At 42.4% G+C, this 11,556-nt stretch overlaps 1 protein-coding gene across 3 annotated transcripts; it reads left to right on the top strand.

Annotated features, from left to right (window-relative positions):
* The first annotated feature begins 8,687 nt into the window (after positions 1-8,687).
* Positions 8,688-11,003, top strand: LOC128781989 (uncharacterized). Of its 3 annotated transcripts, none has more exons than XM_053932040.1 (3): positions 8,688-8,816; positions 9,712-9,757; positions 9,939-11,003. In XM_053932040.1, exons 1-3 carry the CDS (start codon positions 8,779-8,781, stop codon positions 10,818-10,820), a joined length of 966 nt encoding a protein of 321 aa, XP_053788015.1. In that variant the 5' UTR covers positions 8,688-8,778; the 3' UTR covers positions 10,821-11,003. The 3 variants fall into 3 exon arrangements, with proteins under 3 accessions (XP_053788015.1, XP_053788016.1, XP_053788018.1); XM_053932041.1 differs by having other exon boundaries at positions 9,877-11,003; XM_053932043.1 differs by lacking the exon at positions 8,688-8,816 and adding an exon at positions 8,888-8,911 and having other exon boundaries at positions 9,877-11,003.
* The last annotated feature ends 553 nt before the right edge of the window (positions 11,004-11,556 follow it).

The raw sequence follows: 11,556 nt of genomic DNA, 5'->3' as shown, positions 1-11,556 counted from the left end.
GCAGGGAGTTGGGCTCCATGATCCTTATGTGTCTCTTCCAGCTTGAGATGTCCAGTGATTCTGTGAGTCTATGCCATTGCTGGCAGTGGTAAATCCAAGTACAGCTGAGCCTGTTTTCCCAAGCAGGGGTACAAATAGTTTGTATAGCTGTAGATAACTGCATGAGTTCCTTGAAAATTATCTAAACATTGATTCTTTATTGTACTTATAAAACAGCAATCTGATTAGCACTGTTCCCAAGTACATTGCAGATACATTCATTCTGAGGCAGAGAAGGTTAGTTGAGATAAGCAACTAGAGCAAAGACAGATTACAGAACTGCACAAAGGTTGGTCTAAAGGAGCTTCAAGAAACAGACTATTTATCCCCTTTTCCAAAAAACTAACATCCTGACAAATCCTTATCTAAGATGCCTTTAAATATGTCTAGCAAGGGACACTTCATATCCTTCACAAATTATCTGGTCCAGCACTTTTCAACACATTCTTAATGTGAGTTGTTCTTATTGAGCAATTCTAACTTTCCTTGCTTTTGTTGAAGCCTATTGCTTCCCATCTTACCGCCATTGAATAGACATGAATTATCTTTATCTTTGCAGTAACATTTTATGTACATGAAGATTGTTGTCTGTATTACTACTTAGTATTTTTTTTCAGGATAATTAACCTTAGTTTTCCCAGCTTTTTATATAGGTACTGCATTTGGTGAGCTTTCCATGGCCCTATTCTGGGTTCTCTGCTGTTGTTTAGATTTTGCTTTGTATTCTTCTTGAAAGTACTGTCCAAAACTGAAAAAACCCAAAGCCATAATAATGCAGATTTTTTTTCTACATCTTTTAAACTGTTCCTCTGTTTGTATGTCCCAATATGCTTCTCTTCCAACATCATGATCTTATTAAGTCATGATCAACTGGTAAGTCAAGTCATAGGTCACACCCATGGAGGCTTGTTGTGAGGCAGTTTATGCTCATCACACAATTGTGCAATTGAACATACTCATTTGAATAAAGCACCTTGTGTTTACTGTTGAGTATCATCCATTCACTTGCATATCCTTTTTCCAATTTTGACAACACCATTTTCAGTCTTAAACCTCTTTCACTTTACACAGTCTCTTATGGCTTCAGATTGTCTCCAAATTTTATAAGCACGTTATTACAATTTGTAATTTTACTGAAAATATTTAACATAGGAAACTAGGTGCAGGCTACTGAAAAATACCATCTGCTCCAGGTTTTGTTTAGATTAAAAAACTGGTAACTCACCATGAGTTTCCATGTACGTGCTTTTGCCATCACCATCTTAGCAATTTCATCTTAAGCACACATCCCTGGCGTAGTATGCAACTGTCATGTGAGAAAAAAGATCCTTACAATAGTCAAGATGTATACCATCTATTTATTCTTCCCTTCCTCATAGCCATCAGGGGCTGTAGTAGAGTAAGAGAGATTCATGTGTTCATTATGAACTCCTGTGTACTTTCACCCATTTCCTCACTAACTTGGTAGTGTTGGCAAGTGGATTGATTGATAATTTTTCAGCGTGCCTCCCATTTTTAAAAGAAGCAATCTATTTTGTTTTCTCCCTAGGGTTTCACCCCACTACTCAAGAATAGCTACTACGAATTATGAGATATCTTCAGATGATTGTTTGAGCAAGGATCTCAACAATCATTAGTTTGAAGTTGTATTAATGGGTTGTATTAACAGGTAAAATACTTGGTGGCTGCCAATTTGGAAGTATCAAGCTCAATGAATTATTCTCATTATGTCCTGTACAGATACTGTCTTGACCTCATACTTATCTTAATGTTGTTAGAGAGTACTAATCAAAAAATATGAAACCCATGATTTTTGTGCATTATCTATCATTATTTTATCTTCTTTTTCTTGAAACAGAGCAGCAAGTCTCTTCTCAGCCTTACAGTGCTGATGTTGTTGTTCCTGGTGATATATTTCACTCATTTTCTACCTCAGATCTCCATATGTGTTTACATACCTGAACCTAGTTTCCACCTTTGGTATGTTTTGCTTATGTTTGATGCCAGTGAAATCCATCATTAAGCAAATTGCTCCCTTCCTACATTTTCCCACTTTCTGTCCTTAGTATTGCTGTTTTACCAGTTTTACTAAAACTTCTACTTCTTTGACCTGATGTCCTGATTTCTGCCTTTTTTTTCCAGTTTGCTGATTCCATGTTACATTGCACCATCTTTTTAAAAAGTAAATCAGCCCTCATGTCATGGTCCATAGTCCTTTTACTTTGCACTCTCAACATCCTCAAACTCCGTGGTGAGAATGAAAATTAAAATATCTTTCACTGCATACTTTGCTCTCTGCACCAAAACATTATTACTAATGCATTCCAAGAACTTGCTGAGCAGTCTGCATACTGTTCTATAACTTCCCCAAAGTCACACCAAATTTCTGCAGAATTTAGCTGAAGTTACCTCTGTTAACCACAGAACATCTTTGTTGTGTGAGAACCCAAATAAAGAAAACAATGCAGTCCTTGATCTAATATGTACCACACACACCTACATTGCCAGATTCACCCACCCTTCCCCACAATTTGGAGGGTTACAAGTAGAACCATTCTTCACGTGTTTGGAATTATTTTTGCTTTTTCCATGCCATCAGCCCTTCAAGATGAAAGGCAAGGGAATGCGAATAAGAGAGCTTTTGTCAAGCCTAGAAGGCACAGAGGTTGTTTGGGCTCACTTCCTTCCTGAGACATTTTGGATACAAAAAGGAGAGTACAGTGCAATGTTTAGAAAACAAAACCTTTAGCTCTACATCCATATCAGATCATTGGTAATAGCATTATGAGACAGAATACAGTGTTCAGTGTACATTCATAGGTCTGATCCACATGTTGTAATGATGGCATAGGAAATTAGACCAGCTGATTTTCCTTAAGTTGGTTTTCCTTTTCTGGAATGTGTCTTACTTTGTAATTTTCACAATGCAAATAATGAGATGATAGATCCTACGATTATTTTCTTAACTATACATCTCATTTTATCTCATTTTATTCAGTAAGACAGGACTTTAACCTGGGGTCTGAAAGATTATTAAGTGGGCAAAATCCTCTAGTTAAAATGTACTCTTATTTATAAAGTACTCCTAATGTTCCCTAATTCTTTAGCTAATGATTGAAATGTTTTTTGGATAATGATATATGCTATTTTATCTAGTTTAGGGTCTTTTTCTCTGTAAACATCTGTGAAACAGAAGGCATGAGTTTTCTCTTAGAAATTGTGGGAACACATAAAATATACAGTACACTTCCTGTTATAGAAGGCTATTTATTAGTCTAAATACTTGTGCAATATTTGGCAAATGATCAAAACTAGTTTCCCCTAGTGTGTTTACAATGTTCTAAATTAAAAGCAAAGCCCATGTTCAAGTGGCATTTGTCATAGAAACTGAAATGTTTCTCTCATGCTGCATGTCGTTGTAATTTCTACTTGACAGGATAAGCTCCAAATGTTGAGCACAAAAATTGCAGCAAAGCTTGTAACAAAGTTCTTGAGAGAATTAGACTTGCCATCTAGCAATTCTTTTTATAGGAACCAAAGGAGTCTTTCCCCCTAGTGTAGGGTCTTTTTTCTTCTAAGACTGTATGTTTACTTAACTTTCTGCCTGATGCTGTACTTAATCAGCTATACTGAGGGAAATTCTTTTGATTTCATTACAAATTCAGTTGCTCTTTATCCCATTTTAATGTTCTTTCCCATAACCTTTGAGTGGTAAAATGGTCACAGACAAGAACATCAGAGCTCCCATTTCTCTAGTGAATGCTTCAGAAATGTACTAAGACATAAATTTAGCAAAAGTTAAGAACAGACACTACTTCTGCATCAGACTCTGAAAAAATAGCTTGGAGAGCTACAGAAATGGACTTTCAGTGAAACAAAAATTACTCCCCACCGTTCTCTTTTCAACTCAGGTTCAAAACCTGATGGAACAATAAACATGTTTATTAATTATCATTATTTTTACTAAAGGGGTTTTGACAAGTTTGAGAGAAAACTGGGTCAGCTCATAATAGCAGCTTTTGAGTGTATTTCACCATTACCTAAGTATTGAAAAGCCGTGCAACACTTAATAAAATGTTGCACAGGAAAAATGTGCTTGGGTCGTGTTTCATGTTATAAATAGACAGATAGGCAAACACATACACTGTACCATTTCCAAGGAAAACACCTCCTATTCCAGTAACCTGTCTCTCTTTTCATATCTCAGATTTAGTAATCTTTTTACTGAATTGCAGACTGCCCTTGGACTTTCAGTCATCCTTGAATTTAAATAAAAACTATTGACATCTGTAGTTGTATTTCTTTTTTCCTTTACCTAAGTACTTTAATAACCATGAATAGTCCTACTGAAATTCTGATGAGACACTCTACTGCACTTCAGGAAAACTACCATTTGCCATTTGCAGTCAACTGGTCTATGGATATTTTAGGACTGTGGCTTCAGCTGAATCAAGGATACTTGAAAAGAGAATGAGTAAAAAATGTGTGTGTGTAGTCTTCTAAAAACAAATCAGCCTTTTGTCCAAACACTTAAGTACCTTTCTAAGGAGTACCTGCTTCTCAAAGGACCATATTTTGCTTATGATCTAAAGGATTCAATTGGATGAAAAAAAAAGAAGATATAAATGGAAAGCATTCCACATAACACACCATAATTCTCAGCTTGATATTGAGAGGTATAGTCTGTAGAATAAGAATAAACAAGGAGGTCAGCTTTCTTTAGGATCAACTCTAAACATTTTAATTTTTAAATTTAACTAGGGTTATTAATTTATTCTTAGAACGCATAAATGCTTTTTGAGGAGAGGCTGATAAGGACCATAATGATAGCTGAAGAAAGAAACATTTCAAACTAAGCAAGGATGCTGAAATCAAGACAATAGGCTTTGGCTAAACTGAGATTTTAATCAGCAGTTTCTCATAGGACTGAACTAATGTCTGTGTTTTCCTTATTTCAGGAGATATCTTCAGCAACCTATAGAAAAATTGAGCATATAACTAAGTGCAATGGATGGGAAAGTGAAAGAGCTTCAGGTAGTTCATTACTGCTACAGACAGAAACTTTCTGAGATCTGCCCGTGGGAATCGACAGGAGAGAAAAGCCTCTTAGTCAACAATTGTGGGACATGTGGAAATCACTCTGGAGTGGCAGCAGTGTGTCTAAGTCCATTGTTACCCAGATAGACACCAATGCTCTTCTAGGAAAAAAGGCCACTTCCAGTCAATTTTTGAAGACATAGTATGTACAACTGAAGAAGAGAGAGAAGACTGGTGTGTAGTCTCTGGAGTGTTTCTATAATCTCTTGAGGCTACACATGAACAAAAAGAGAATATTTTCCTTAAGAAGCATTATCACATGGATTTAAGATGAGCAGGATTATCAGAGGAAAAATAAAATTAACAAAGGCATGAAGTGAGCTAGTGAGTGAAAACATCAGATTGACAAATATCACATCAACAGATTGAAACAGTGACAACATGGAACCAGGAGGCTCTCAGGCTTTTCTTACTACTCGGATTCATTATGTGACATCATACTTATAATCTTCTGAGAGCAACCTGTACAATCTGACATGGTACTTAACTGTTTCTTCACATCAAACATAACACATGAAAGTGAGAAGTTTGTAGCATTTTTAACAAGGGCATTTTCCTTCTCAACCTGCACTTGTTAAGAAGATGAGAGACATGAAAAAAAAAAAAAAAAACCAGTGATTTCTAAAGAATTCAGACTGCAGAAGTGGTTTTCCTTCCTCTGAATGTCATCTACAGGCAATGCTTTTACGTTTTTTATATGTGGAGATACTAGTGCAGAGATATTACATGAATCATATACAAGTATAGATCATATCATATTCTCAGTATAGAAAGAGAAAATTCCCTAGTGGACTCTCAGATACAAACCATTCTTTTTGATTTCTGTGTATGTATCACTGTGTTGCTAGGACTTACAATAAAATTTATTGTTGATACAGAAATTGATATGGATTAATATATAAACCAAAAGACTGTACCTCCCTTCCATACTCTTTTTAACACTTTCGCTGATGAGTTATTCTATAGGCAATTAAGAGAAATCTCTGGATTGTTAGCCCTTGTCCTTGTGGGAGACTTCAAGTTCACAGACATTTACTGGAAATACCATACAGATGTTACAAGCAAGACTGGGCAATTCCTGGAGCTGCTTGAAGACAATTTCTTGCCACAAATCCTCCAACTAGAAAAGATGCCTTCCTATACATGTTATTTGCTTATAGAGAAGTACTCATGCATGTGGTGGTAGGTGTTTATCTTGACCACAGTCGTGGTGAAATGCTTGAGTTCCAAATTCTTAATGTAGTGAGAAAAAAAGTTCAATAGTGTTTTTACTGTAAATTTCAAGTGAGCAAATTCTCAGCTACCCAAGTAGCAATTTTGCAGTGTCCCCTAGGAATATGCTCTGGAGGCCTCTATGGGTGCTGGTCAGTCTCAAAAGAACCACTGTTGATAAGTGTGGAAGCAGGCCATCCTATTTGTCACAGGTCAAGCAAGAGGGACAGAAGACCAGCTTGGCTTAACAGGGAACTCCTCTTGGAACTCAGGAAGAAAAAAAGATTGGATGATATCTAGAAGTAAGATCAGAACTTGCAGGAAGATCATATATGTTCACAAACACAGGAAATGACATGCAGGGGCAAAACTCAATAAAAGTTGAAAATGGCCAGTGATGTGCTCAACAAGAAGAAAGGACTTGTAAAATATGTTAGTAGCAAGAGGAGGCTCAAGGAAAACAATGGACCAATTCTTGTTGAAGATGGTTCTGTGACAAATAGAAATACAGAAAAACAGGAGGTATTCAGTGCTTTTTTCTCCCAGCCCTTAATAATACTGGTAAAACCTCAGAGTTGAAGGACCACAACTGCAGGAACAGTGACTCTTCATTTGTGCACAGAAATTATAAGGTGCCACCTGCATCACCTGTTCATAACATCATGAGACCTGGTGAGATTCATCCAGAGTACTGCAGGAGCTGTTAGATGTGACAGCAGGACCCCACTCAAAAGTCATGGATGTTTGGGGAGGTCCCCGCTGACTGGAAGTTGGCCAGTCATTGCAGTTTAGAAAGGTGTGCTGGAAGACACAGGAAACTACAGATCTGTGAGTCTAACCTCAGCACCTGAAAAAATTGGAGAAGATACTACTGGTCATGAAAGGCATTTCAAGGAAACACAAGCATCAAGCATAGCACAAGTTCACAAAGAGAAGTCCTATATGACTAATCTGAGACGTTTCTACAATTAGGTCACTTGCCTAGTGGTTAAAGAGACAGAGGTGGATTTTCATAATGCTTTTGATACTGTCCCTTAGAGCATCCTTTTGGACAAGTTGTCCAGCTGTGAGATGAACAGGTGCACATTGTGCTGGGTGAAGAACTGGCCTGTTGACATTCAGAAGCATTTCCTACTGGGAGGGTGGTTGCACACCGAAAAAGACTCCCTAAAAAGATGGTTGATATCCCATACCTGGTGGTGCTTTAAAAGGAGGCATTTGGACAACACCCTCAATAATGGACTTTAACTGTTGGCCAGCTGTGATCAGGCAATGGGACTAGATGAGTCTTGTATGCCCCTGCCAACTGGAACTATTCTATTCTCTCCTAATTAAAAATTTGTGAAAGCTGCTGAGCCAAATGCAACAAGAAAGTAAAAAACTTCTCAAAGCTGTTGCTCCTTTGCTGTGTTTCCTACTGTCAATGCTTTCTCTTCCAGGACTTCAGCTAGCATCCATTCACGAGCTTGTGACTGTTGTGCTCTGGGTTATGGCCACTCAGGATTTGAAGACCTTGGCAATTCACTTCAGTGCTTCGTGGTTCTTACAGCAATTTTGTTTTTATTCCTTATCTCCAGTTTGAAACACTCTAGTTGCAGTAGATGGCACCATCTCTCAGCCTCCCATGAATCTGGTCCAAACCTTTTGATGTGGGATGTCCCCATCTTCAGAAACACTGGGTTGTGCTGCGAGATGCTCCCAACACCTTGTCTGCTCCATGTTGAACCAGCCCCAGCTTCACAGAGCAGCCTTACTTTAAAGGATGGAGCCTCTCTTATCTGTCAATCTGACTCCAGGACCCCAAAGAAGACACAGTCCCCGGATGAGGTCTGATGCATACTGAGCAGAGGAATCACCCTAGCTCCTTCCAGCTAGAGAAAAAAGATAGGAGAATACATGCCAGAGCAAGCCAAGTGCTGCCTGTGACGCATCGCGGAAGAAAGCAGGACAGACCAAAGGGGTGGCCAGCAGTGTGGAGTGTGTGGAGAGCCTGTGGGACTTTTTCCAGCAGCCCCACAGGGAGGCACAAGTTGTTTCTGAGTGAGCCCTCATGCTTCATATGCCTGGAGACATCTGTCATGGCCAGAGGAAACGGGCAGGAGTCTGGGGAAGCACAGCCAAGGCCCCAGTGACTGTCTTGTAACATCAATGTGCGTATAAGATGACAAGATGGGGAACGGAGTTGGCATTTGGGTAGAGGTAGCCCCAGATGCATGGACTGAGACAGTGTACCATGATGGCCCATTGTGATGGCCCATTATGATATCACCTAGACATGGATTGTGATGCCCTTGAGGGTTGGATTGTGACCCAGCATCCCTCACTGCTTACAGCTGAGCACCAAGTTTCACCCAGCCAGCTCATTCCCAGACACATCTGAAGGACAGGATGCTATCCAGAGGAACCTAGACAGGCTCACGAAGTGGGCCCATGGGAAACTCATCAAGTTTAACAAGACCAAGTTCAAGGTGCTGCAACTGGGTCAGGGCAAATCCCAGTACCAACACAGACTGGGGATGAGCAGATGGAGAGCAGCCCTGGGGAGAAGGACTTGGGGGTGCTGGTGGGTGAGAGGCTGGACATGACCCAGCCATGGGCACTCCCAGCCCAGAAAGCCAAACGTGTCCTGGGCTGCAGCCAAAGCAGCGTGGGCAGCAGGGGAGGAAGGGGATTCTGCCCCTCTGCTCTGCTCTGCTCTGGTGAGAGCCCACCTGGAACCCTGCATCCAGCTCTGGGCTCCCAGCACAGGGAGGACATGGAACTATTGGAGTGAGCCCAGAGGAAGCCACCAGGATGATTAGAGGGATGGAGCACTTCATCTATGAAGAAAGGCTGAGGGAATTGGGATTGATTAGCCTTCATAAGAGATGGCTTTGGAGTGGCTATAACAGCCTATCAGTACCTGAAGGGAACCTACACGAAAGATGAGGCAAGACTATTTACAAGGGCATGTAGCAATAGGACAGAGTGGAATGGGTTCAAATTGAAAGAGAGTAGGTTTAGATTGGATATTAGGAAGGAATTATTTACTGTTAGGGTGGTGAGGCACTGGAACAGGTTGCCTAGGAAAGCTGTGAATGGATGTTGTCCCTGGAGCTGGTCTTCCAGGTTGGATGAGGCTCTGGGTAACCTGTTCTAGTTGAAGGTGCCCCAACCATAGCAGGAGGCTTGGAACCAGATGATCATGAAGGTCCCTGTCCAGCCCAAATTATTCTATCAATTTGTGACTCCTGCTGAGCATTTGGAAAGGTTTGGAGTGCCGAGTGAGGCCTTTGATGTTGTCATTGTGCAAGGAGAGTTGTTTGTTGCAGCTCTCTGTGTTCAATCCTTCAACCATTGAAGGATTTTCCCCCTCCTTGCCAGGTTCAGACATCTGGGACACCCAGGAAGTGCACTTGCAGCAGCAGAGGTGAGCTGGGAGGTAAAACCTACTGGGGAGCTGAGATGGTTTCCCTCCTGAGGGACCAGGGCATTTCTACCACTCTTTCTGGGTCCAGGCAATGGCCATAGTGCTTCTTCCCCTTCTAGAGTAAAACTTGCTGATGCAATGCTAGTGAAAGGGAGCAACTCATAACCCCAGCTCCCCTCAGGCCGCTGCAGAGAAGAGCATGGCCACAGAGACAGATAGCTGCTGTCCCATCTGCCTGGACAGCTTGAAGGAGATCAGCTACATATTTCCGTGCCTGCACCAGTTCTGTTACACCTGCATCCTGCAGTGGGCAGAGAACACACCCAAGTGCCCCCTCTGCAAGAGGAGGATTCTATCCATCCTGCACTCGATGGAGACAGAAAATGACTACATGGAGCATGTCATTGCACTATCTGAGACACCATCCATCGTTGTCCACCAAGCGAGGGGAGACCCAAGACAGCTTGACCTCCATTTCTCTGGAGCATCCCAAACATGGGCTGCAGAAGGAGTGCCTAGGCATCCCGTGGCCGGTCTCCAGCCTCGGGAATGGATGGTACTTTTCCGGGACCACCCATGCCTCCTAGATACCCTGATGCTCTGGCTCCGACCAAGGCTGAGGCAGATCTTCAGGAACAACTGGATGGAGGCAGACCTAGTGGAGGTCACTGTCCTGGACATCCTGACCAACCATGGAATCGATGAAGACCAGCTGGTCCAGATGCTGGGGGTCTCCCTCCAAAACAATGTGGCGATATTTGTACAACAGCTTATCCGTGTTGCTGTGCGACAGTGCAGCAGGGAGGCCTGTCGTCTGCTCACCCACCAGCCCTATCTCCCTGCCCAGGTCCCAGCCCTTCTGACAGCCCTGCAAGATGCACCATGGGTGAGGTGCCCAACACCGCCTCCTCTGCCATGGATAGGGATTTCAGAAGCTGCCCCTCTGTACCCATTACCATTACTGTTGGAGCAAGAAGAGCCTCAGGAGGAGCCAGAGGAGTCTGTTCCTGGGTCCTCCACTTCCAGACGGGGCAGTGACCCCTCTCCTGAGGGGTCATGGTGACCTGAAGAGGCAGGCAAGTGGCCCTGGGGCCTCTTCAGCCACCCCTGCATCTGGGGCTTTGGAGGATGCCTCAGGGGTTAGCCAAATTGGGACTGGGCCACCAGCTGGGGCATGCAACAACCCTCTAGGGCTCCCAGCCCTTCATATCCAGCTATCCAAATAAAATGAATGCATGGAAACTCAAAATAAGTCTCAATGTTACAAACGGGACAGTGGCATTTCTGTCCTTGTTATTCTCCCATCAAACAAGTAATGGCCAGCTCCAGGCCCATTCCTGTAGCAGATTTTCCCATCCCAGAGCAGATATTTCCAGCATGGAGTTCTCCAGGTCCAGATTGTGCCCCACAGCCCATCACCCCAGGTCACTCCTGAGCTCTTCAGTGCCAGCCTCTGCCCTCACATCCTGGTTCTCTGCTCTCCTACCAGTCTGTGCTGCCTGGTGCAGCCTCGCTGCAGCCGTGACCAATTCCCTCCCCTGCCTGGAGTTACGACTTGGTGCTGCTCTCTGTGTCACCCCAGGGTCATACCCTGCCAAGGCAGGAGCCCCCAAAATTTCATGAAGGAGAAGTGTCAAGTCCAGCCCCTGGAAAGGGACAATGCCAGACTGGCACATGCATCAGGCTGCACAGCTGGTGAGCAGCCAGGACAAGGAAACCATACTGCCCTTAAGCACAGATTTTCCTCCCACAGATCCAGCCTCTGTGCTGGTATTTTTGCTCTGCTTAGAGAGGGCCTA

This window comes from Vidua chalybeata, chromosome Z, assembly GCF_026979565.1.
Source record: "Vidua chalybeata isolate OUT-0048 chromosome Z, bVidCha1 merged haplotype, whole genome shotgun sequence".
NCBI classification, from domain to species: domain Eukaryota; kingdom Metazoa; phylum Chordata; class Aves; order Passeriformes; family Viduidae; genus Vidua; species Vidua chalybeata.
The sequence above is the reverse complement of the archived record's forward strand: the minus strand, read 5'-3'. Positions and strand labels throughout refer to the sequence as shown.